Here is a 27,896-nt window from a genome sequence, read left to right on the forward strand (position 1 = left end):
CTGATTGGCAGCACAAATCATGCCTGACACTAAATACAAAGAAAACCAAATCCTAAATAGAGGAAATAGAGTTTTGCCTTTCAACTCCTTCTTCACACAACAGTTCGACACACCAGATATCACCGGTTTTATATTATATAATGTATGAATTCTTTTGTGCAAAAAATACAATAACAATTTTAAATACAAAACATTCAGTGAGAGACTGATCCACCCTCGCTGTGTGAAGGAGAGGTTCCTCAGGTCTTTCCTTCTGCTGCTGTCAGACTTTATAACAAACACTGCTAGCCCTGAACACGTGCAATACTGGCTGACTTAATCATGTGCAATACTGACTTAACCATGTGCAATACTGACTTAACCATGTGCAATACTGTCTTAACCATGTTCAATACTGACTTAACCATGTGCAATACCGTCATATTCATGTGCAATACTGACTTAATCATGTGCAATACTGTCTTAACCATGTTCAATACTGATTTAACCATGTGCAATACTGACTTAATCATGTGCAATACTGATTTAACCATGTGCAATACTGACTTAACCATGTGCAATACTGTCTTAACCATGTTCAATACTGACTTAACCATGTGCAATACCGTCATATTCATGTGCAATACTGACTTAATCATGTGCAATACTGTCTTAACCATGTTCAATACTGATTTAACCATGTACAATACTGACTTAACCATGTGCAATACCGTCATATTCATGTGCAATACTGACTTAATCATGTGCAATACTGACTTAACCATGTTCAATACTGATTTAACCATGTGCAATACTGACTTAACCATGTGCAATACTGTCTTAACCATGTTCAATACTGACTTAACCATGTGCAATACCATCATATTCATGTGCAATACTGACTTAATCATGTGCAATACTGACTTAATCATGTGCAATACTGTCTTAACCATGTGCAATACCGTCATATTCATGTGCATATAACTGATGTAAATAAGAGTGTTTACTTTACCATTATTATTATTATTATTATTATTATTATTATTATTATTATTATTATTAATATTATTTGTCTTATGCCAGCTATTTTTATTTTATTTCATTTCATCTTTATTTATTTCCCCCCCCTCCATTCCCTATTAAGATATGAGAGGTCCTGTCTACAGGAGTTTTGTTAATAAGAGTCTTTGTTTTTGTTTAAAAGAGTTCTTCCTATAAGTTATCTGTCCTTTCCCTCTGTATCTACTGCGTTGTAACACCAAAATTTCCCCATGTGTGGACAATAAAGGCATATCTTATCTTATCTTATGTATTCTGTCTATCTTACACTATTTTATTGGTTTCTTTTCTACATGTTGCTAAAAATAGCTATGCAAAGTGTGTGCTGTCATTCAAATGTTGTTGTCCGTGTTGTTTTGTCAGGACTGGCTGGATCAGAAGTGTGAGTCAAACAGCTGGACCCATGCACACTCTCCTCTGATCTGGAGGGACGTGGGGCTGGGCTGCAGGGGCCTTCTGCTGGGGGGCCTCACCGACTTCATGGAGCACTGCCAGGTCAACAAGACTATTAAAATATGTCCAAAACATTCAACAAAAATAGAGGAGAGTGACATTGACAATATGATTTGCTCTTTTGTTCAGAAGTGTTAGATCGCTATATAGTCATTTGAGCAAGTATTGATACAAATTCACAATCACACACAAAAGTTGATCTTTCCTGACACGATCTTGAGCTCTGTCAGAACTAGTATAAGACCACATGGTAACATAAAGAAACTACTATTATTTTATCTTGAAAATGACGATGATTATCAATATGTGGTATCAAAATCAGTATCAAGTATCGCCTATTCCCTTGTATCAATATTGGGTTGATTGTTAAGAATTGTGACAAATCAACTTTATGTCCTTATTCTTCCAACAACAAATGGGTAATATTCCATCAAAAAAGTTCTGATATTTATCCCACAAAAAGTCAATAGACTGTAAAACACAAAAGTGCAGAAATATTACTTCATTGCAAATTTATTTTATTTTAAACAGATATTTTTTTGCAGCTTGAAAAAACTCCAGTGCTGGGCAAATAAATCTTTACTTTTGTAGTGCAATGTTAAATATATTTACTTGTTTTACATTATGTTTTTTTGTTTTACATTGATGTAGCATTTACCTCAAAATATTGCAAAATATAAAAAATCAATGTGGTTTTGGTAAATGAAAACCACAAATACACGTGAGTGACAATGTAGCCAGGTTTAAGGTAATTTACATAATTGGATTATTTAATCGGATATCACAATAGATCTTTATTTTTAGGATTTACTGGACAAATACTTATAAAAATGTTGAGGCCATAATAGTTATGATAGTTTTTTTCTCTTTATCTACAGCTATTTCACACGTTATCACAAATTATACTTAAGTGAAGTTTTTTTGTTTTGTTTTTAATCTTTTGTAAGAGAAGAGCAAACAAATTGACACTTCTTAAAACCATGAGTATTTAGGCCTGATAGTTAAAGTATTTAGACCTGATAGACCTGATGTCAGTTAAAGCTGGAGTACCTGACTATTGTGTATGTTTCCCCCCAAAGAGTATATTGTAAAAGCAGCACTTTTTCCAGAAAACTAGACCACTGCGTTCCATCTGCATCTGATAATAAAATATTTGATGTCTTCTCAACCAGGAAGTAAGAGCCGAAAGCAGAACTCTGATTGGCTGTGCTTGGGTGGTCCACCTCAGTTTGACTTTGCTATCTGAAAAAGCAGCGCTAAAGCCGTGTACGAGCATGAAAATGAGAGCATGTGAATACAATGATGAGTTAGATAAATTAAAATACCTACTTCCTCCTTTTGCGGTTTGAAAATCAGGTATTCCAGCTTTAACTATTTACACCGTTTTATAACTATTTTGGCCTTTAGGCGTTTCCAGTCTGGAATTTTGACAACTTCTTTCAAAATGTGAAAAAAGCACCTGTGTACCCCTGTTTGGGAAACACTGTCTCATAGACAATAAACTTTATACACGACATCACCCACATCTGGACTTAAACGTGTCTGGATCTGGTTCCAGACCTATTATAACATCACGGTGGAGATTCCGTCTCCGCTGATGGAGAAGATCTCACAGGAGAACATGGCGGCCTTTCTGGATCAGCATCGAGAGGAACAAGAACAGCTCAGCTCCATTAAACCGCTGCACGTCTGGATCTGCAGGTCAGAGGAAGTCCACTGTGTGCACCTGGTTTAGACCTGGTTTAGTCCTGGGTCAGGCCTTGTTTTGTCCCGGTTTAGTCATATTTAATATCCTGTGTCCCTCTTGTTGTCTCTTCAGTGCTCTGAGTCCAGTTGCTCCATTCCTGATCTCAGAGCTCCTCCTGGACCCTGAAGTCTACCCAAAGTCCTCTGTGATCTCCCTGCACCTTCTGCACCTGCACCTGGACCTGAATGAGGAAAATAAGCAGGGACTAAACTCGGATCAGATCTTAGACCAGCTGACGACACTGCAGATGGAAACACAAGACCTGGCAGCTCCAAGACTCCACCAGGTTTTTCATGATTAAACACACACACACACAGACACACACACACATGCACACACACACACACACACACACACACACACAATATATACTACTACTGACTGATATAAAACTATGATAAATATTTACCACAGGTACTACCGATATTCCAAAGTCATAATTAGAAAATCTCTCATATGAACCATAATTTCACACAGAACAGGCAAATGAAAAAGCACGTGTTTTATGCGTGTCTCCTGTAGGTTTCCATCCACACGTCTTTGCACGAGGCCTTCACCGACGCAGATCAGATCCTGCTCCTCGACGATGACCTCCCTCAAACCCCAGAGGAGCAGAGCAGTTTGGAGGATCTGGAGCACTACAGACAGTATGGCCTCCGCATCCAGAGCTCCTCGAGGTCAGAGGTCAGGGTGGTGCTGTTCTCTCTGCGCAGTGTGAATCAGAAATGTGCTGCACTCCTTCAGCACTGTCCGAGTGTTAACAGGAAGAATTTTGTCACTGTGGCAACGCATCTAGAGAACCACATACGTGTGAGGATCGCTAACAAACTCCAGGTCAGGGCGCAAGGTACAAGTGCTACTACTACTACTACTACTACTACTACTACTACTACTACTAATTCTAGTCCAACTTTTCTCCTTGTTTGTCAGGAGGATGTTTTAGTCCAGTTCAGAGTCATTGCTGTCTGAAACTTTAATCTGAGCTTTGTTTGAACACAATCTGACCATAAAGAACTGATTTAGAAACTACAACACTGTTATACATGCAGCTCATTCCCAGTGTGGCCATTATGTCACTGCAAAGTATCAATTATCAGCCATTTGGTCTGGAACTCCTCCCCCAAAAAATAGTATAACGTAACAAACCACATTTCCCAAATCAAATTTCAAGGCCACTGTTCCCTTCTTAGTCCTGGTTCAGTCCTGATCTCCCTCTTGTTCCAGATGTTCGGGGGGTCCTGGTTTGGGGAGATGTTTGTAGCTCATACTTCGTGGACACTCAGCGAGCACAGATTCATCACTGTGACAGAGGCATCACTCCTCCTGGTGACGTGGGTCTGCCCATCCCTCATCTTCAGGAGCTCAGGTACAGAAGATCATCTCCATGTTCTAAACTGTTTAACTCTGAGCTGGAGGACAGGTCAGACCTTTGGTAGAACTGGTCAAAACTCAGATGTTTGTCCTGTTTTATGGTTCATATCTTTGTAATTACTGGGCCACGTGAAACATATTAAATGACTGTCTCCTGTTCAGGAACTGGTGTGAGACTGAGCTGCAGGTGCCCGTCACTGATCACTTTGGGGCGCTGTGCTCAGCTTACTCTGTCCTGTGTGTGCTGAGGGCCTGGGACCGTCCTGGGACTGTCCTGTCTGCGGGGGTCCACTGCGCTGGTCAGAAATACTACTACTATATTACCACTACTACTACTACTGCTGCTGCTGCTGCTATTACATCGGATATCTTGTCTTGTTTCCTTTGTTTTAATTAATGTATTAATTAAAACATTTAGTGACTGTTCAGAACCATTTAAGGCAAACATCTTCCTCCAATGTCTGAACTCTGCTCCCACCACATGCTTTTATTTATTTGAAATGGGACTATGAAGAAAAAGATTCAAATGTAGTTATCTGGGCACTGATTTTTAGAAAAACAAGACGTTTCGACTTTCATCCAAGAGTCATTCTCAATCTGCAGATCAAGTCTGGAAACTCAGATATGATTCTTGGATGTGAGTTGAAATGTCTTATTTTTCTAAAAACAGTGTCCAGATAACTACAACCAAATCTTTTTCTACAATGGTACACTCCTGGACGAATGAGGGATTACACCAAAATGGGACAGCACGTATTAATGAACTAATTTATTAATCAACACTCTTATGTAAATATGCCAGTTTTAGCCATGACTGCAGTGTTGTTGTAGTTGTTTGCATCCAACAGGTCTTTTTGTCCCCTCTGTCCTAGGCTTCCTGGACCTCCCTGATGGTCTGGTCCTCTCGGTCCCGGTCCAGTTCTCAGATGGATCCTGGACTCTTCTATCAGACCTTAACATCCACAGAAGGATCAGAGAAACTCTCCTTCAGTGTTCCAAAGAACTCCCCCAGGTTTGAACCGGGACTAAACCAGGACTGAACCAGGTCTGAACTGGGTCTGAACTAGGTCTGAAACAGGCCTCTCTTCTGCATTGAACATGGAAACATTTATTATTTCCCAAAATCTGAAAACTTTCCTTTCTTTAGGTCAAAGTACTGAATAAGTAGAATAAATCTCCAAAACAATTTAGTCAGTTCGTCTTTTATTTCTGATGTGGAGCTGAAACCTTCAAAGTTTGATTCTGAAATTCCATAGTTGTATTTATTGTTAAAAAGACCAAACTGAACACTTTATGGAAAAAAGGAGAAATTAGAAAATAGAATCCTTTAAGTGCCAATTTCCAAGCAACAAAACACACTATTTTTAAACAAATCCACACGCTTTTCCTTATTCCATTGTAAGTTTTTGTGCACATTCAAAGGCTTTGCACGATCGCAGAAGGAAAAGAGGACGGCGTTTTACATGCACAAATAATATACATTATATCTACACTATACACAGGAACAGGTTAGTACAAACAGGTCCACACGTCAAAATAAAAGCGGGCAGAAAGTCTGAAAATATTTCAGGTTAAAACTGGTGTGCAAGTTTAATTAGTTAATAGAATTGTGAAAATAATGCACGAAATCTTCAAATTTAGGAGACAGTTTTACAGTTTGAGATGTACATTTTGGCTTAAAAAAAAAAAAGAAGAAAAAAAAAGACAATTTTGCCTGCTGCTCATAATCTCTAAAATATTCTCAAATAAAAAAATAGTAATCCATTTAAAATCTACTCCATTACTATTTTTACTCATCAAATCTATTAGACCTGTCACGATAATTACTTTGTTGAATAAATTATACCTGGAACAGTATTTTCTATTGTGTAAATCTTTTTGCACAAGGGGTATGTATATTTTTTAAGCTGTCGAGTCAAAAAAGTAACTTCTTTGTCTAATTATTAAAATAGATACAAAATAAGTAGCCCATGTGTTTGTTTTTTTTAATACATATGCATTAACACTATTGTGTCAGTGGCATAAACTAGTTTCATTATTATTGTGATATTTTCTGTAGCAATAGATCACATTTTAAAAAAAAATATTGTGACAGGCCTACAATTTACTGCATTTCACTTAAATTAAATAATCTTTAATATATATATTAATATTTCTTTTCTCTCCCAGTCTCGGTTTGTGCCAGAAATTCAGATCACACAGAAAAAGGCAACATTATGACAACCACAAAGTTAAATATTCATTCATGTTTTGAAAATAAAAGCTCTTCGTCATAAAGTACAATCAGAGTTCTTATGTGTAAAACAACCAGAGGGACACACAGAGAGGACAGCTCTGATTGGACAAACAGGCTGGATTTGAAATTACAGTGACGGAAAAAAAAAAACACTACAAAATAAACCAACATACATCATTTTATGGAACATTTTAACCCATTTAACTAAAAAAATACAACATAAATAAAATATAATAAATATTACTGAAAGTTGAAGAAACAAAAAGTGGTTAATTTACAGTAATAATTTTGTAAAGTAAAATGTAATAAATATATTTAGCTTGAATAATTTAGCTATTAAGCTAAATAAAATGAATAATACATGTAGACACAAATTTAAGAACGGTAGTGAAATTAAGTGGGTTAAAATCAGTGGTGTAGTCTACATTTTTGGGATCGTGACGTCACACTTCATAGAGAATTATTTGTTAGCCTAATGTAAAACCAATGGAGGTTTGAAGATGCCAATAACTAAATGTACATTCAAAATTATTCTAACACTGCAGATTGATAAATGTATTTACCAGTAATTGACCAGCCATTTATCAAATTGTTCCGGAGCTTTTTAGTTAACTTTTTGATGCACATTTTGCACCGCAGCAACAGACATCCCGAGCTCTATTCAGGGGAATTCTAGATCCAACTTAGCAGGTCATTGCCCATTCACTTGGTTACATGCTGAACTAGTGGTTATACGGCGTATACCTGCGTATCAAATAGACTACACCACTGGTAGAAATGTTCCAATAAATGTATAAAATAAAAAAAATGTTTTTTTATTTGTAAAGGCCTAGTCCACACTGGCATTTTAAAACAAGTGGACTGCAGGTCAGTATCTACAAAAGGTGCTTTGGACCGGGTTTATTTCTCTGTTAGATAGGTCGGTTTTATATTTGGTTTAATTCAGGTTTTTCTAGACACGTTTTAGGTCCAAGTCAGGACAAGTCAGGACAAGCCAGGACTAAACGGTGTCCGATCCAGGTCTAAACCAGGCCTAAACACCTCTTGTTGAAAAAAAACATAGCTATGGATCAGAACTTTTTAGTAAAACATTTGAGATAAACAGATCCATGCGAAGCTACAAATGCATCAGGTTTCTGTCCGAGTTGAGCTCCTCCTCAGCTTGGTCCAGTTCACTTTGGTCCAAGAGCTCAAAGTCCTCCTCCTCAGCTGGGACTAAGGTTTCGTCTCTCTCCTCCGTCCCTCTCTCCTCCTCCTCCTCTTCCACCTCCATGGTGCCTGCGGTTCCCAAAGGCCCGGGCAGAAACTCGTCAAGAGCGGGTTCCTCGCAGTCTTCGCTGGACCTTAGCAGAGCGGATAGTGTGTTTTGGACAACGGTGGAGATGGCAGTGGACACGATCTCCTCACTCAGAGCCTCTAGGGAGCGCTGCGCCTGCTCCGTCACTTCCCTGGACTCGTCCTCAGTCTGGTCCCCGGTCTGGTCCCCGGTCTGGTCCTCGGTCTGGTCCTCGATCTGGTCCTCGATCTGGTCCTCGGTTTGGTCCCCGGTCTGGTCCCCGGTCTGGTCCCCGGTCTGGATCTGTATTTGAGGTTGTGCGTGTCCATTGAAATGCGTGTTGACAAAGTGCAGAGGCGAGGCGAGGTGCTGGAGGAGCAGGGAGGCCGGGCTCATCGGTTCTGCATCCAAGGGCGCACCGGACTGGGCAGAGTCGGGGTGAGAGGGCCTGCGTGGGGGGAAAAGTAAGCTTTGGGGGTCCATGGGGTACTCTTCTATTGAAGGAAACTCAGGTAGGTCTCTGAGGTAAGCCTCTTCAGGGTCTGAGTGCACGCTCTGCTGGTCCAAGTCTGAGCACACGAGGAGGGTCAGAACAGCAGGACAACAGTAGCTTTAAATCATGTACATTAATAAAGCAAAGGAAATACACTGACCCTCTGAGACATCTGTGAGCTGCGGCGTGGTCGCCCGGGACACAGAGAAACCTCCACTTTCCAAAATGGACGCCTCTTCATCCGAGAGCTCTGAGTCTGTGATGGCCATGGCCAGAGCCGTGGTCTTCGCATCCACCTGTAACAAGGAACTCACTTAGAGATTATAGAAGAGATGTTCAGGACACAAATCAAAGAGCTTCAATTCCGATTACAGTGATATTTATAGTTACGGTTGCTGAAACCCATCCAAACATTTTATTTTATATATAGATTTTTTTTAATGTTGTGATGCAGTAATCTTGTGTTTGAAGTTATAACGTGGAAAGTAACTCATTACAATACTCAAATCAATTTAATAGAGTATATTTTTGGTTTAATTGTACCAAGTGATGGGATTTTTTATTCGGTCAAATATTAAGTTATACTCTATTAGAACACGTATATACATACACACATACATATATAGACACATACATATATGTATGCGTATATTTTATAATTAGTAATTTTTGCTTTGAGTAGTTTTTCCCGATGTATACTTTATACATTTACTTTAGTACAATTGTGGCAGCGATCCTGGCACTTATTTAGCCATGTAACTAAACTTTACATGAGTACCAATTTTCAGTACTTTTTCACCACTAATGATTACTTAAGTAGTAGTGCATTCCATTTACCGTAGGTGCGAAGCAGCAGAGCTCCTCCTCTTCACTCTCGCTCTCAGTCTCTGCTCTGGGCTCTTCTCCCTCCTCCAGCTCCTTCTTCACCTCTGACACAGAAATATAACCATCCACATTAGTCTAATGGACACATTACTATTGTTTAACAGTCTTGAACTCACTACTAAAATAAGTAGTTATAATTGTTAGCACTAGTCGATTAGTCCTAACATTTTGTTTTATTATTAGATCTTAAAATATATTTTTAACCAAATAAAAGGTTGACATATGGTGAAGGCTTCTAGATAATTCTAGAGAATATTTACAAAGTAGAAATATTTTGGGATATTTAATTATTTGATTTAATATGCAGCTATCTTTACTTAGTTTAGTATTTAGTATATGAATAGTTCCAATAACAATCATCAAAATATGACTATGATACAAATACAAATCATAGTTTATTAATTGTTGCAGCCGTAAATGTGTTGGCCTGTTTAGACTCACTGGTTGTATTATTTAGCACCAGTAACATTTTTAGAAGGCAGGAGTGCTACTTGGATGTGAAGATGGTATAAAGTTGAAGCAGTGACACTCAAAAAAGTTTAAAACATTATTTAAAAGACTTATTTGAGCGTTTGTTATAGTAGAAAAATGCATAATGTAAAACACATTTGATGAAACATGCTATGGGAAAAATATGCTATATGCTATGATAAATTATAACTATTTACATATGTTGGCTGTCGGGTAATGATTTGATTATCTTTAAAGACACTGAAGGTAAATTATAAAGTACAAATTTTATAAAACCAACTGACACAATTTTAAAAGCAGATAGTCAGTCTATGGAGGGTGGAAGCTGAGTTTTAAAACATGACACGAGCTCTAGATATAAAAACAGACTCTACACAGATGGCACTGTCTTCAGTGCACAGCAAAGCTAAATGACTCAAATAGAGAAGAACTGCTAGCTCTAAAGTCTACTTTGTAACTGAAGGACTGAAGCAAATTGAATCAAACAAATGAAGAGTGTCCATGTCGTCACTTCTACATAGGGCGACCAAAGCGTGACCTGAAACAGCCTGGCTAAGCACAAACAGGCTAAGGACCTGCAGCGCCCTGTATCCCAGCCGTGTGTTACAAGGAAGCCAAGCGTGGCAGCTTAAACATATGTGGGATCCAACACATAAGAGAAACAATAAGAGGAGCCCGACTTCAAGCACTTTCCCAGAGAGAATCCTACTGGATTTTATTTATACTTTATACTCTACCCAGTTTCCAGGCCTCAAAAGGTAGTTTGATTCCTCTCCTTTCCTTTAACACAACAGCCAATATGTAAATAGTGGTCAATTATTTTTCTTGTTAACAAAGCATATTTCATTAAATGGTTTTACATTATATATTGTTTTTACAATAATAAACACACTTTATTTGTAGTTGTACCATGTGACTGTAAACCTGCCCACTTTGGACATGTGACTAAAATTTAAATCTGCTCTGAAACAGCCATCTCGTGTCTGCCCTGATGAAGACTGAAGGGACAAAACAGTGTGTGTGAGTGCCTCAACTTCTTTCAACTTATTATCCTGTTTAGGCTGATTCCTCTGGTTGTTTGTAAGCCTGTTATTAGCCTGTTATTATCCTGTTTAGGCTCATTCTGTGTTGTAAGCCTGTTATTAGCCTGTTTAGGCTCACTCCTCCGGTTGTGTTGTAAGCCTGTTTAGACTCACTCCTCTTTTCGTGCTTGCGCAGCTGCGCCTCTCCTTTCATGCTGTAGTCCAGTTTCATCAGAATAGGCTCTAGTCCCGTGTACATCCTCTGGATCAGCTCATGGTACACAACCAACGGCCACAGCAGCACACTCAGAGCTGAAAGAAACAAGAAACAGAACTCCTGTAGATCATTTATAAAGCTTTCTTGCACTCTGCAGTGTGTAGGCTGCTCTCTGCACAATCCTTATTTATAAAACTGTTTTACTTTTAATGGCGGTTGGCAGCCAACTGAACAGGTCCTACTGTAGTTGTACGTCTAACTTCTTATTCTTCTTTGATGTTTTATGGCGGTTGGTATCCATAGTGTTACATTACTGCCACTGTAGTGTTTTAAGCTAAACCGTAAAAAAAAAAAAAAAAAAAAAAAAGGGGGAAAGAGGTAGAAACCCCCAAAAAAGACCATCCTGTAAGTCTGGAGACACAGGTAAAAAGACAAGAGTTGTGCAGAGGCGCAGAAGTGAAGAGAGTTAGATTCAGGGAGTCGTCACCAAATACATCTTTTAGCCTGAAATAATTTTATTCAGACAAGATTATCATAGTTTAACAGAAGTGTTTATTCCACTCATTATTCCACTCATTATTCTGGACAACACATGACTCATGCATGAACACATTTCCCTTTCTCAGTCCATGTTGTAACTGTATTAGTCTGTGTCTGTGACGATACAGGGAAGATCTTCAGAATTTGTGAATGCATTTATGAAACGAGAGGAAACTCCTTCAGACAGAGTACATGAGCAAGGTTTAGTTTAATGAAGCTCTGAGACAAGACGCAAATCAAACATTAGTTTGTTTTTACACAGTGCGCGACATGTAGCACAGTGTCAGAACCTGACCCAGACAAAGAATGGCCTTCATTATTTTGTAACAGACAGCTTGCTTTTTTACTGAGCCCATGAAGTACCGTTAGCTCAACGTTTTGTTTTGAAAAATTGCTAACGCAGCGGAGCGCCAGGAACGACTGATCTGAAGTGTGGTTAATGGGAATCTTTTCATTTAGGCTGCATAACTAAGTCAATTAAATCACTTTCATCCTGTTTATGTCGCATTGTTTGTAACTGTTCGTTAAAATGTTAGAAATAAAGCATCAGGAGCGAAACATTGTGTGTAATTTGCCAATGTGGGGATTCACCCACACTATTTCACGCACACATTTGCCCAAAACACACCCGCATTGGTAACGGAGATGGCTATAGGTCAATGCTGAGCAGAGAGAGCAGTAAATATGAGACATTACGGTTAATTGAATGCATGTATTTGTTTAATAGAGTCATTATAGTGGCACAGGACTGCTGTCAGTCTGGGGTTACAGGAGAAGTGACACCTAGTACGGAGTCTTGTGCGCTCTTGGATATGGATTTGAAGAGACAAATTCAGTGTGCGTCACACAAAAGTTCAGCACGCACAAGTGTCAGAAGCAGATGGTCATGTCTGCAGCCTTGAACTGCTGAAGAGCAGCAGTGGTCACTGATGTGCCGCTTCATGCACTTTGGAAACCCATTTGGATACAATGGGAAAATTATGCACAATGTTTTGCTATGTTTTATTTCCAACATTATAAAAGAGTTATAAACAGTAAGATATAAATAGGCTACAGTGATGACAGTTCATTTATTTTAAGATATGCAGCCTGAATAAAAGGATTCACAGTAACCACACACTGCTTTAGCTCAGATGATGCACATGCACTTTCTCGGGATCCTGACCTAAAAACGCCGGAGCACAACTACCAAAAGAGCCATTCGTGGGCGCCGTAATTTTTAGGGTCGTCCTGTTTAAATAATGAACTAATCTGTGCCAGACCCAGGCGCACACACTCACAGAAGTAACCAAAGTTTTTACCTTCCACTCGCTGTTTTATTGGCAGAATAAAAGCACCCGACAGACCTTCATGTGTTCGATAATTCTTCCTGCACTTGTCTTTGCAGTCACTCACGTGCTCACCACCCCCTCCTTTAACCCTTCAGACCTCCACATGCACATATTAATATGTATGAACAGGGTCACGGTCAAACCTCACGCACATCTCATCCAAACTTAAGAGTCTGAAGCACAACAAAAATAAAATAGTCTCCTGTATAAATATTAGTAAGTGTATGAGACTAAAACACAATTTATGGAAGCAAGCGAGAAAGAAATGTTTATTTGAATCTCATTCATAAGTTACTTTCCCCGTCCCCGTGTTTTGGAGGCGTGAAGAAGGTGTGACGTGACATGGGTTCATGTGCGCAGACTCCAGCTGCAGATGAGATCTATGAAGCCCAAATTGCATGGTGGATAGTGCACAGTGTGTTTTATAAATCAAGAGTTTGCGTAAGTCTCTAGTTGCCACTTAGTTGCACTTCCTCAGCAAAATTTCTACACAAACATTTATAGATGAAGCTCCCGTACTCTGGGCTGCATAAGCCTTGCCAACTGGGAGGAGCTTGGTGATAATAGCATGTCTTGTTAATGTATTTGTTTACACAGTGTAAGTTTCATCTGAAACTAATCTTCTTTGTTACCATAACAGCCCTGTAATGGACCATAGAAATATTTTTTGCTGGGTGCACTTCACTCGTCACCATGATCTCAAAATGCTGTTGTTTACCAATGGTAAATTGAACCTTACACCACAATTTCTGTTAAAAGTGGGATTCTTTCTTATCAACAAATGCCTCCCCAACTCCTCTTAAAACCAAATCTCTCTGCTTACAACCGTCATCCCACCGTCTTCAAGAGAGGTTTCTGGCCTTTGGATGAAGATGCACGACAATCTCCAATTCAACATTTGCAGGCCTTCTGTGTTGAATCAGCCTTTTGTGAAATGGCCGTTTAGTCTCCACAAAGAGACTAATCCACTCAGACCCATTGCGTGCACCACCATTTCCTTTTTCCCCCCTTTTTCTTCCATATTTTGTGCCCATAGGCTTTATTGACAGGAAGGTAGTGCGAAATGCGGATTCAGGAATCGAACTCACAACACTGCGGCCGGCTGCACTTGGAGCCTGGCATACGTGTGCTCTGCCACTCCAACACCGGGCAGCACGTGCACCACCAATGAGAACAATGAGAATGAGACTACAGGAGGACACTACCTTACAGGAGAGAACCAAGCTTAACACATGAACACCTCTGCAAAATATTAGATACCCGTCTGGAAGAAGGTGGTATTCAATTTCGAGGACTATCAGCAGATTCGTGGTTGTAGCATCTCTCTCATCGTGGCCAACTTGTTCATGGGGCAGTTTGAGAAGAAGGCATTGACATCCTTTTCAGGCACTTCCAAGTTTCTGGTCCTGCTGTGTGGCTGACGCATTTGTGACAATCAAAAAAAAAATAAAAAAATAACTGGAAGATTTCTCAGAGCATATTAATATGGTGACCCGAACATCAAGTTCAAGAGAAGACGCTAAGGAGAACCAATTGGCCTTTCTTGATTGTTCCACTATCCAAGGGCAGAACAGGAAGCTCCAGATGGCAAGTATATAGGAAACCAACACACACATATCAGCTCATACTTGCTCCTTGAATCATCACCAGCCACAACAGCACAAGCTGGAGGCGATCTGGATATTACAAAACAGAGCCCAAGAAGTGCCCACCAGCTCAGAGGGGAAAGGAGGAAAGCCCAAGCTTGTGGTTACCCCGCCTGGGGAAGGGAAACAGAACCAAGAAGGAATGGAGTCTTTATCCCTTGTGCCGTCTAAAAAGATTCAGTCCAGACACATAACATTCCTGTCCATTTTAAACAGGGCAACACTTTTAAGACAAAAAATGGTTCATCCTAAGCACGCAATGCTACTCAAAACAGAGCAATGTAGTATATTCAATCCAATGCAGTAAGGAAAGTTGCAAAGATCACTACATATGGTAGGGAGGATAACATTCGTCTGGTAACACTACGGGCCCAAAACAAACAAAGCTTCTGACCCACGGCCCCATGGCTGGCCCCATTGGAAAACAACCCTCTCAGTTAAAGTAAATGAAGCCTACATGGCTAGCGGGTCCGACGCGTCAGCTCTTCCCCCTTCGGAGAAACGGGGTTCCGCCGGCACCAGAAAAAGTTTCTCATGGCTACCTCCCATCAGAGGAGAGACAATGACAATTCACCAGTTAACGCTCATCATGTGTGAAACAAAACTTGAAATGCAGTGTGACATGGTGTCACTGACAGTGGAAGTGATGGTGGCGGGCGGTGCTGCTCGGCTGAATGAGGGAGGAAACCGAGCACGGGTCGATGAAGCTGAACTACGTATTTCAGACAAAAAAATAAAATAAAAGAAAGAAATCCTAGATTTGGAGTCCAGATCCCGTAGGGGCAATCTTGGAAGATCCTCCCAGAGCTCGGATTACCGGGAGAGGCAGAAATGCTCCTCAGGAGGATGCATAAGACAAAGAACTAAACAGCAACGAGAAATGGAGCCACTAGTCACCAGAGTATGAGAGTTTGTGTTGTGGTCACATGGTAATATATGGGAGGGGCAAAGTAATGCAATCTTAACCAAACCAGACCAAATTCAATTAACATTTGAATCTTTCTATACAGGGCTCAGATTAAGGATTTTCACTTGTTTAGCGGTGCTGCTAAACAATCCGTTAATTTTTCCAAATTTGTATAGAATTTATCAAATTGCATAGCAAAACACGAAAGTGACTAACAATCAATATTTTCCATTGATATAACACGATTATTTATTTAATATGTATTTGTAAATATTCTATTTTTAAAAAAAAACTTAACAAATTCACTTTTAAACACTTAAAATAAAAAAACAGAAAACTTGCAAATAAATTAGTTGTTGAACAGATTAATCAACACAAAGTCAGATGGCCTTATTTACAACTTTCTTCCATATCATCATCAATCAGATGACTATTTGCCGGAGTCTCATTTACATATTAATTGTCATTACACTCACAAAAAATATGTATTAAGCTTCTGATGGAAAAATAAAGGTTGCTGTGGCGTCCATCATGGGGTATTTTATGTGTTGTACCGCTCTATTTGACGTTCAATTCCATTTTTCGTTTTGCTATTTGATGACGGTCCCTAAGTACTCACGTCTTGGCTCTGCACATTCAGAGCCGTGTAATTCGCTGCGCCCAAAATACGCATCTGATTGTTAAAAACGAGGTTGTGTCACTTGGCAGTGTAAATATGAGTGTTTGGCATGTGAATAATCTGCAAAGACTTTTGCGTTTAGGAGCTATTGACCTCGGAAGTCTGTATCTGTGAATATGACGCTAACTTTACCGCACGTGGCTCCTCCCACTTTCAGACTCGATCTATGACAGCAGCGGGACTCGTCATGACAACACAGCGTCCTACATGTGTCATGCCGTTATTGACGATCGATTGACGAGTGATGAGTACTTTTTAGGCGCTTTGGTTATACAATTGAACACGCATTTTTGTATCGCAAAAGCTGCGATACAAAAACACTTTTTTCTGACGATTGCATTGCATTTGCGAGAAATTGCATCGCATTTTGCGATGCGATACCGCTTATTCTGAACCCTGCTATTAAATAAATAAATCAAAGAAATTCCAGTAGATAGAGAGGATAAACAAATTCACAATTAACAGCACAGGTCTGAGATTTAAAGTCTGGACAACAAAAGGTATAAACTTTTTATTTTACCAGATAGAAAAGGAGATTTGAACAGCTTTGATTAGTTGAAAGAATCCTTTGGCTTGGAGAAGCAAGACATTTATAGGTATTTACAAATTAGGAGTTATTATCAAGAAATTAAACAAAGTAATGACCATCATTGCTCCAAACCACTATCACATGTTGTGAGACTGTTCTGTTGCTCACAAGTATTGGCCTGCAGTCAATAAAACCTTACTGTTAGTTTATTGTCCATGTATCTAGGCCTCAGAACTCCTGCCATGGACACAACAGTTCCCTCTGGAGCATAATCTAGGCGGCAGCGAAAAAGGTCCTCACAAAAAAGTTGGATGACACAAATTGGACCAACAATCATTGACTGGACAAACATTGTACTGGACATTCAAAAAATTTGAAAGACTACCGGTATTTGAAATTGGACAAATATGACAGACTGGGCAAAGTAGGACAATTGTTTGGGTTTAAATGTGCTTTAGTTTCTATTGTTTTGTTGGATGTCCATACAAGATCAACTGGTGAAATATAATGCAAAACTGGATGGAAATAAATATTCAAATATTGCAGAAGCTTATTGAAACTATGCCACAGTGTGTGCTGTAATCAAAGTTAAGGCGGTCCTACCAAATATTAGAGCGTGTGCCCCTTTTTTCCGGACAGTAAATAAGTGTATTTAGAATACCGGTAATTTTGGATTCACAAGATATTTTATAGCCAAAGTGGACAACTATTAATGTTCACAGCTTTCCTATTGAATTTGAACAGAGCCAATCTGATCTAGTCATTCTTTGAATACAACAAACCAGCCCAGTGTGTTTGACCCATGGCAAAGTGTGTAGAGTTTCAACATGTTTACAGACAGATTCTTCAAACCAGAAAAACAAGATCCAATGTAAGAGACAAAGAATGCCACCGCCGGTTGAGCCCAGTTGTAGTTCCAGTTTTATTCTGGTATTGGTCCCGTTTTAAATCTTTTTTTCACCTGGTTCAGGCCTGGTTCAGGCCTGGTTCTGACCTGGTTCTGACCTGGTTCTGACCTGGTTCTGACCTGGTTCTGACCTGGTTCTGACCTGGTTCAGGTTCTTTTTTAGGGTGCATTCACACTTGCTGGGATTGGCTCACTTTAATTGACCTCTAGAGCAGTTGTCCCGTTAGTACAGTTCACTTGGACAAGTACGAACATAAAAGCATACACTTGACACATGTCCAATCATAGTGAACTTCTCCTTCGGTGCGGATAAAATGATGTGGAATGCGCTCTTAAGACATTGTTTAGACCCAATTAAGTTTGTTTGGACGTAGTTCAGATGTATTTCTGACACAATTCATTAAAACCATTAAATACCACATTTAAGGCGAACAAATGGCTTAAAAATGCACATTATATTCTGCATTTTGTGTTGTGTTTCTCACCGATGATGTAGGAAATCATGACTCCAGGGACATAGTGGCCGACGACAGCCAGCACCAGACAGCCACAGCACGCCAGAGCGCAGAACTGAGGGAGGAAACACATGCGAGTGATGGTTCTGGGCCATGTCATATCACTCAGGACAGAAGTGTGATTTACCCCCCAGCTCCACTTTTGTCAGGTGGAGATAGGGTGTATTTTTATTCCTTTATTTTTTCAACCTTTATTAACTAAGGAGAGCCCCATTGAGATTAAAAAGATTTACAAGGCAGCCCTGGCCAACAGTTACAGTTACAAACAACAACATTAAATTACAATACCTGCAGAAAAACATTTGCACATGTGGGTAAGTGAGAGCAGATATTTTCAGAGCACATAAAGCTTATCACGGGTTAAACAATACCCAATATACCAATATCTCACTAAACATTTTTATTAAAATTAATCCCATTTTTCCCCAGTTTTACAAATTTTGTGACGTTTATAATTAACCATACAATCCCACAACTGTTACCCAGCAACTATTTGGTAAACAAGAGCCAAAATCCATATTACACAATAGTTATGATTTGACAAATAATAATACCAGATCAACACCTTTACTTTGTGTCAGTCACATGTAAATTGTTTCCCTGCATTTTCGATTGAATGTCACATTTTGATGACATGGACAGAGGGATTCTGTTTTACAACTCGGCACTACTTCCTGTAATGTTCAACAATTATTTTGCTGAGGTCAAACCGTTAAACCAAAATTAAAAGCTCATAAAGTCAGTTTTACATACACTGCATCCGGAAAGTATTCACAAATTACCGTATTGCAAAATGGTTAAATTTCATTATTTGCCTCAACATTCTACAAACAATACTCCATAATGACAACGTGAAAGAAGGTTTTTTGAATTCGTTACAAATGTATTCAGAATTTAAAATGAGCACTGTATTTGCCATGACACTCAAAATTCCGCTCATGTACGTAATTCTTCCACCGATCATCCTTGAGACGAGTCTACAACTTGGTAGGAGTTCACCAGCTGATTGGCCTGATTGCAAAAGCTCACACATGACTATATAAAGGTCCCACTAATCAGGCCTGTGTGGTGGAGGTGCCAGACAGAAGCCACTCCTCAGTAAAAGGCACATGTGTTACAAAAGGATCGGATTGGGACTCAAAATCAGATGACTCGGAATCGGGGTCTAAAAAACCTGACCGGGACATCCCTAACTTGAACCCAACTGAACATCTCTGGGGGGATCTGAAAATAGACTGTGAACCGATGCTCACCAACCAAACCTATTGGAGGTTCTACAAAGAAAACTGGGAGAACTGTCCATAAACAGGTGTAGCAGCTTGTAACATACTCAAAAAAGGGGCTTGAGGCTGTAATTAGTGCCAAAAGGTGCTTCAACATAAATTAAAAATACATTTGAAAATAATTCAAACTACTTTTTTTCACATTGTCAATATTGGGTATTGTTTTAAATTCATTTAATACAGTTTGGAATAAAGCTGAACAAAGCAGAACAAAATGTGGAAAAAGTCGAGCACAGCGAGTACTTTCCACACTGTAGTATGACTAACACTAGATCCTTGTAACAGCAACACCCCACTTCTCATAGTTCATCCTCCACGGCAATAGAAATAATATCTGATCGTGTCCTGTTGCCTAGTGCCCTGAAGCGGCTTGTTATTTACGGTTACCAGCACATCATTCAAGTGAATCAATTGTTCATAATTGACTGTTTTGGTATTGGGGTTTTTTCAGTTGAGATTTGCTGAGATTTGTATGTTGAGATTTAAATGCAAAGGTGTATAAAAGCATTAAACAGATCAATAGATCAATACTATATTCTTCTGTCATCGTTAACTGTACCTTCCCGTGGTTGTGGCGCTTGTATGTCAGCATTTCCTGCAGGTACCAACCACAGCTCAGGTAACCGTCGGCCACGTGCAATGAGAGCTCCGGGACTGAGAGGAGACGTGGCTCCAGGTCCACTGCCTCACTGTGGAGAGATGGACAACCAGTAAGATGTTAAGGTTAGGTCCTTTAGTCCTGGTTTAGACCAGGGACATTTTCAAACATATTAGTGTGCTCTGTGAAGCAGCCCCAGTAAACCCTAGATTTAGTTGTGTATTCTCCACTTTTGGGTCAGTTGTGTTCACATGTTCTGCTCCTCATTCTCCCCTAACCCAACACCATGAGCCATGTGAGACGAGATCTTCTGACCACCGCACTCATTTCCTTGACTGCGAAGTGATGGAAAGAGAAGCCGTTCCAAGCCCACTTATTTTAGCGGCCTTGGAGTGAGCGTTTACTCCGCTCCAGAATGCGCGTTCACACTGGGACCATCGAACGAAAGCTCCTTTACACAGACGCAACTGGTGGCAGTGTGAAAACGACTCTAGTCTGGCCTTGTGTTGCCATAGATTAGTCCTGGACGGGATCCGTTTTACTGGATTAGTCCGATTTAGTCCTGGTTTTACCCCTTTAGTCCCATCACCTTGTTCCTTTTATAACTCTTGGTTTCAACTTGGTTTAGTTTATTCAGACTTTCTCCCAGAGGCCAAAGCAAATACAAGAAATAAGTGTTCATAAAGTCTGAAAAGGGAATAAATAGAAGCCTGAGCGTGTAGCGCCTACCCCTTGTACTTTAATATAAAGAGCTGCACCCAAGCCCCCAGCAGCCAAGATGGCCATTCAAGTCAATAGGAGCTGCTCAGTGTCGCATGTCGCCAGTTAGCCTTTAGCTCTCCAGCGACGTGCGGCCCAAGTTTCCGTACCACGTGATTGCGCTGACCAATCAGAGAGAGTTACAAGAGCAGCGCAGAGCCCAGTGTGAGATAAAGCGAAATATTAAACTACTGGTTTTAAGAAAACTGAAGGATTTTGAACTGGAAAAAGTTGACCAGAACACGTGGTGAGGAGAGAGCAGAGAGCAGCTGTCACTGCGTCATCATAAAATCAAGCCGTTTTCACTCATGGATCTATTAAAATATGAGCTTCACCTTAATTCCAGCTCATGGTCTAAAGCTGCTGCTTCTTCACTTTTACATCAGAACATTTGCTCATTAATGCAATTTGTTTTTTACACGCCAGTTTGATTATATTATATACATAGCGCAAAACTGTACATTTTGTATATATATATACCAAAATCTATTTATTATTACTGTTATTATTCAGTGTTTTGTGGTTTATCGCAAATAAAATATAAAACCATAAAAAATGTCTAGTTTGTAAACTTTTTCTCTGACAATGGAAATAATTCTGATTCTTAAGTACATGAAACGTATGATCTAAAATTGATTTCTTAAATCACGGATTTTTTTATCTGCCAAATACCAATCATTCTACAACATGTCAAATGTGTTCCCATGTTTATCTATCACAAAACATGCTTAAGTCATGATGAAGTCAGTATTTATGCTAAAGTCATGATTGAGTCAGTATTTATGCTGCTTGTGTAATACAAATAAAACACTGATGGACACGAAACGTAACATCAGAAGTTTATCCCCGGCAAAACGTTCCATTTCCTCGCTTTCTTTCCGCAGCATTTCTCACGTTCTTTCAGTTTTTCAGGCAAAACAATTTAAAGACATCGCTTCTGAGCAGTAGATCCACGGTGGTCATTAGTTCCATGATTTGATCAGTTATTAAACTCATAGATCCATATTTTTACGCCTGTAGCTCAGTCGTGGCATTTGGGCTATTTCAAGGCATCTCGGCCCCTTCGGCGGACTTAATCAGGGGTAAAGTTGATCTAAAATAAGACTAAACCGTTCCAAACCATACTCAATATTAACAGCAATTGATGCATAACTTAAAATGTCTTTAGTCATTTTTTAAAGATTCCAAAACATTTAAGACCACTTAGGATCAAACATATAGTGCTTGGAGAATATTGGTGGAATTACTCACTGTTGGTTGGGTTTAACCTCCGTTTGTGGCACTGGAAAAAAAGAAAAATAAACATCATTAGTAGAATATGACCCTTAAATTTGTATAGTTTTTGTAGTTAAACCAGAGGATTGCCATCAGGGCAATCAAGGCAAGCAGTGATAGACCAATAACATCTAAAATGACCATGTGTCACAACTTTATTTAAATGGTTCCAAAATATATCCAAATAAGCCCGTTTTCCTCTCACTTCTGCTGCTGAAGCTTGGCTGGAAGTCAGTGTATTTTAGTGGCCACTACAGGCCACTGAGTAGTACTGCAGCTTGGTTATTATTAGGCTGCCCCAAATAAATTGTCGATTTGCTGTAACCCGAGTCAACATTTTTCAAGTGGGTCGGTCGGTAGGCAAATTCTTGTTTTTTTTTACTTTGAAGGCAAAAAAAAAAGATCAAAATTTTGTCATTTTTTGATTCGGAGTGACCGCCAGGGGTCAGGCTTCAACAGTCCAAGGGTCGGGCTTCAACAGTCCAGGGGTCGGGCTTCAACAGTCCAGGGGTCGGGCTTCAACAGTCCAGGGGTCGGGCTTCAACAGTCCAGGGGTCGGGCTTCAACAGTCCAGGGGTCGGGCTTCAACAGTCCAGGGGTCGGGCTTCAACAGTCCAGGGGTCGGGCTTCAACAGTCCAGGGGTCGGGCTTCAACAGCTTCAACCGTCCAGGGGTCGGGCTTCAACAGTCCAGGGGTCGGGCTTCAACAGTCCAGGGGTCGGGCTTCAACAGTCAATGACAGAAAACGTCTCAATCAACCCGATTGGGGACTAAATCTCACGATTTTAAGATATTTCAATCGACCTTTTGTACGTCGTTATCCTTTATTTTGGTAGCGAAGGCGAGCGGGGGGGAACATGCGGGGGACACGAGCGCCGCCATGTTTGTTGTGATGACGCTGCTGGGCGTGTTTCAATCCCAGAATGCATTGCGCAAGTCAAATTTCACACCCTGATAGAGCGTGACATGTACTATGGACACTTAAGAGGCAAACCAACTTGTAAAAGGCAATATAACGACACTTAAGCGTGTTCTGTTTGGTTACAGACGCATGTGGAGGACTGAATATGAAGTCGCACATGCGTTGCGCAATGCGTTATCTGTCCTTTGGGATGAAAGCTAGGTTTACCAACGTGATAAAAATATTCGACACGGCAGTTTTGGATAGACCAGTCGGCGAGTCGGCGAAATAAATGAAAAATAAAAGATTTTGATGTTTTTTCAACAAAATGCTGATATTTTTTTTTCAGTTGGCTAGTTTCATACCGGGTCGGTCGGATTACGGGAAACAGACATATTATTTTGCTCAGCCTTATCTCGCCCCTTTTAATTCTGTTCCTGTATTCAAAGAAGCCTGTTCATGCTCCGCTCTCCAACATGAGCTTTTACAACCTGAATGGACAGCAGCTTGTTTTTTCAGGTTTGCGCATGTGCACTGAGGACAACACGGCCTCAAACCTGGGAAATCTTGGATGCTTGCAGGTTGTGCTTAACGGCACATGTGCAGAGGAGAAGCGACGCAACAACAGTGCCACAACAAGTCAAAATTAGCTTTTAGAGGCAAGTTTTTGTTTGGAAGCGAAGGCTCTGTTCATGTTTCTAATGATTAAAAATACAGGCATTATTTTAATAACAGAGCAGTTTGTGTAATGATTTGATCGGTGAAGCGAGACTATTCGATCCATCCAGCAATTGAAGCAGGTCTCGCTCTTCATGCAAGACACCGGGTCTGAGACTTACTTGTTTTTTTCCCACCTTTGTTTGCAAATGTTATCCACATGCTTGCCCAGCCATAAAAGTAACTGCATGCTACAGAGTTAAGCGCTTGTAGTCCTTTACCGTGGCACAGGGGCAGCTTATGCTTCCATCGCTCCAGCAGCATCAGTCCGAGCAGAGATACACTGAGGAGGAACAGAGGGCGGAGAGACGTGGATGACAACAACCTAGAAGAATGAAAAATAATTATTGTGATCATAAATATACAAATACAAACATGTTTTAAATGACAACAAAATGAAAACTAGACACTGGAATGTATTACATATTTCTAACGAGGACTAAATCAAGACGCTGACCTAAGGCCAAGCAAGAGTAATAAAAAGAGGGACTGTAGAGGTGAAGATGGGCCACTATAGTTGCCTCCTGGCTGCTAAGTTTTAAGTGTTTCCCCAGCGTCAGTCCACAGTTTTGTGATAAAGCTTCTGTATTGGCCCCCATATTACACCAGTAACACAAATAGGTACTTTAGACACTTTAAGAAACAATGTAATGCTCAACCTGTTAGTTTAATAGGTCCATGCTCTCAACCTAGCAGCAACTGTGCAACACTTTTTTGTGAAAGTGTTGCACAGTGATTGCCACTTTCGTTGTAATCGCCGCTAAAATATGCTATAAAGTTGATAGATTTGTGTAAAATATCCAGTGTTCATGTGACCAACAAGTCAACACTGCACGGATTCTGAGGATGACCCGAAAACGGCTTTTCAGTCGGTGTAAACCTCATTTTCTCTTGAGGTCGGCATCCCTGTGTTAACTAATACAACTGGAGGAAGGATTACAGACGGGCTTCAGGAAGCTGAAGGTCAGTACTAAATCAGACCCCCGCTGGCTCACGGAAGTCAGAATTGGGTCCAATATGGCGTCCCTCGTGGCCCAAAAGACAATAATTATATGGCGGCCCTCGATACGCTTCAGACACTGGGTTAGGGTTAGGGACAAGAGAGCGGATTTGGACCCAAGAGAGAAAATGATTGCCTGAGCTGTATCAGCGGGACCGGCCTCGGTCGCCGCCATGTTGGGGCCAGTAACTTCCGTTTCGGTCGCCGCCATAATGGAATTCTGACTTCCATGAGCCAGCTGGGGTCGAATCTAATGCTAACCATAAAGGTGAATAGGTCAAATGTGCACAACACATAAGGCCCACAGCACCACCTTGTGGCTCGGGGAGGATGTACATTTTGGCTCCTACAGTGAGGATACAGAGCCTGAACCTGGATTACAACCAAGACTAAACAAAGCCCATGACAGGACTAAACCTGGACTAAACCTGGACTAAACCTGGACTAAACCTGGAATAAACCTGGAATAAACCTGGAATAAACCTGGAATAAACCTGGAATAAACCTGGAGCTAGAACGAGGACCAACTCAGGACTGAACAAAGTTTAAAAATAAAACAAGACCTAACCATGTGTAAATCAACCAAAACCTGGCAACACATATATAGTATTGGTAAGGGCTAAATAATAATTATAGTTTGTGTTTTAGCTATTGAAGGAAATCGCATCACAGGTTCTCATTCAGTCTACTCCTGGTTGAAGCCTGGTTGAAGCCTGGTTGAAGCCTGGTTGAAGCCTGGTTAAAGCCTGGTTGAAGCCTGGTTAAAGCCTGGTTGAAGCCTGGTTGAAGCCTGGTTGAAGCCTGGTTGAAGCCTGGTTGAAGCCTGGTTAAAGCCTGGTTAAAGCCTGGTTAAAGCCTGGTTAAAGCCTGGTTAAAGCCTGGTTGAAGCCTGGTTTAAAGCCTGGTTTAAAGCCTGGTTTAAAGCCTGGTTTAAAGCCTGGTTGAAAGCCTGGTTGAAAGCCTGGTTGAAAGCCTGGTTGAAAGCCTGGTTGAAAGCCTGGTTGAAAGCCTGGTTGAAAGCCTGGTTGAAAGCCTGGTTGAAAGCCTGGTTAAAAGCCTGGTTAAAAGCCTGGTTAAAAGCCTGGTTGAAAGCCTGGTTGAAAGCCTGGTTGAAGCCTGGTTGAAGCCTGGTTGAAGCCTGGTTGAAAGCCTGGTTAAAAGCCTGGTTGAAAGCCTGGTTGAAAGCCTGGTTGAAGCCTGGTTGAAAGCCTGGTTGAAAGCCTGGTTGAAAGCCTGGTTAAAAGCCTGGTTGAAAGCCTGGTTGAAAGCCTGGTTGAAGCCTGGTTGAAAGCCTGGTTGAAAGCCTGGTTAAAAGCCTGGTTGAAAGCCTGGTTGAAAGCCTGGTTGAAGCCTGGTTAAAAGCCTGGTTGAAAGCCTGGTTGAAAGCCTGGTTGAAAGCCTGGTTGAAAGCCTGGTTAAAAGCCTGGTTAAAAGCCTGGTTAAAAGCCTGGTTGAAAGCCTGGTTGAAAGCCTGGTTGAAAGCCTGGTTGAAGCCTGGTTAAAAGCCTGGTTAAAAGCCTGGTTGAAAGCCTGGTTGAAAGCCTGGTTGAAGCCTGGTTGAAGCCTGGTTGAAAGCCTGGTTAAAAGCCTGGTTGAAAGCCTGGTTGAAAGCCTGGTTGAAGCCTGGTTGAAGCCTGGTTGAAGCCTGGTTAAAGCTGGGCTTTGCCTGCGGCCGGTGCGCACCGGACAAGACACTACGGCAGTTTCACTTTACGGTTCATTTACGGATTTAACGTTTGTTAGTGTTTTAACGAGCTACTGAATGATCTGAAACCTATTCGTTTACCATCATACTCACAATGCAATAAAAACAACAACCGTAAAAAGGTAGAAAATAACTCCAGTAAGTCAAAGGAAACAAGAAAACTATCGATTGCTTTAATAACTATCGATGACAGGAACGTAACATACTACACTACGCATGAAACTCAATAAAGACGCATATAAACGTCAAACAAGGAGGTAAATCGGAGTTGTGTGGGATTGTGAAACACGGTGACTTTACAGTAATGTCCTGTTGTTGTTGTGCAAATACAGATTGCTCCACACGGCGCTGGGCCCGGAGCCGCAGACGCAGGATTAGCTAAACTAACCTGACGTCCCGACGCCAAACCGCGACCATCCGCCTCCCAAACCCTCTCAATCCGTCTCGTAAAAGAGTGAATTCATCGTTACCAGAAGAGCGTGTTGAGCGTGACCGCCGCGGAGACGCTGTATACGGGCCTCTCCCAAACCAAGAGCCGCTGGAGCCACAGCAGCAGCGGCTCGTACTGCGACAGCCAGCCGCGGACCCGCTCCGTCAGGCGGGCCAGCTCTGGGTCCACGTACCCGGGCTCCTGCTCCTCCGGGCCTCCGGGGAACAGCGCCTCCACGGACCCGAGCAGAGCGTGTCCAGGCGCTGGCGCGGGCTCCAGGGGCTCCACGGGCTCCAAAGGCTCCGGGGACCGAGCGCTGGGCTGCTCCGCGCTCGCCATGTTTCTGACTTTGTTGTGTTTGTGATCACGGGTGAAGACGGAGAGAGTCAAGCGCGACGGCTTAAAGGCGCACACCGGATATGCACCGCAAAATAAAACTCACCTTTTATTCAAAGTAAAAATGTACTGTACTGGTCAGAAAGGTGTAAATTAACACCGAGTTTACACAATAAAACCATTGGCAACAACCGTTTATTGTTTGTCTTCTGCATTTCTGTTTCTGTCTATTCAAGTCATAGAAGTATTATCAAATATATGTAACACACATTACAGTTTACAGAGTCCCGCAGGTGACATTAGTAAAATATTATATTTTCACGTGATCACGAGATACTATCACGTTCCCACGTGAAAAGAAAAAAAATCTTGAGGGAACGTGATAATTCATGATGTTCAAAAACATTGAACGGATCCCGTCCAAAAATATAATAAGAAAAATAAGAATATTCTTATTTTTCTTATTATATTTTTTGACAGGCAGGTATGGCAGGTATGCATGGTGACCTCTGGGAGGCGCTCTTAAATGGTATATACAGTAAGTATGTTAAAGAATGGATAAAAGATTCCAGAATGCAGGACGCAAGGGACTGTGACTGCCAAAAATGTAGTTGGAGATGTTAATCGTT

General features: G+C 40.8%; 2 protein-coding genes across 2 annotated transcripts in view; one reads left to right on the top strand and one right to left on the bottom strand.

Moving 5' to 3' along the window:
* mdh1b (malate dehydrogenase 1B, NAD (soluble)) overlaps positions 1-5,669 on the top strand; it is a 6,663-nt gene extending 994 nt beyond the window's left edge. The window contains exons 3-9 of the mRNA XM_072448975.1: positions 1,402-1,533; positions 3,050-3,192; positions 3,311-3,524; positions 3,761-4,085; positions 4,463-4,604; positions 4,772-4,908; positions 5,482-5,669. Coding sequence (XP_072305076.1) covers positions 1,402-1,533; positions 3,050-3,192; positions 3,311-3,524; positions 3,761-4,085; positions 4,463-4,604; positions 4,772-4,908; positions 5,482-5,627 — 1,239 coding nt within the window. The 3' untranslated portion in view covers positions 5,628-5,669. The remainder of the gene's footprint in view (positions 1-1,401; positions 1,534-3,049; positions 3,193-3,310; positions 3,525-3,760; positions 4,086-4,462; positions 4,605-4,771; positions 4,909-5,481) is intronic.
* A 129-nt stretch (positions 5,670-5,798) lies between these two features.
* retreg2 (reticulophagy regulator family member 2) lies at positions 5,799-27,314 on the bottom strand. Its single transcript, XM_072448854.1, has 9 exons — positions 26,972-27,314; positions 24,018-24,121; positions 22,155-22,185; positions 20,106-20,235; positions 18,234-18,318; positions 11,167-11,304; positions 9,452-9,543; positions 8,775-8,910; positions 5,799-8,690 (listed from the first exon to the last, which is right to left on the bottom strand). Exons 1-9 carry the CDS (start codon positions 27,268-27,270, stop codon positions 7,963-7,965), a joined length of 1,743 nt encoding a protein of 580 aa, XP_072304955.1. The 5' UTR covers positions 27,271-27,314; the 3' UTR covers positions 5,799-7,962.
* Between the last annotated feature and the right edge of the window lie 582 nt (positions 27,315-27,896).

The sequence above is a fragment of the Eucyclogobius newberryi genome, unplaced genomic scaffold (assembly GCF_026437365.1).
Source record: "Eucyclogobius newberryi isolate DKJ021-1_F unplaced genomic scaffold, fEucNew1.0.hap1 SCAF_1, whole genome shotgun sequence".
Lineage (NCBI taxonomy): Eukaryota > Metazoa > Chordata > Actinopteri > Gobiiformes > Gobiidae > Eucyclogobius > Eucyclogobius newberryi.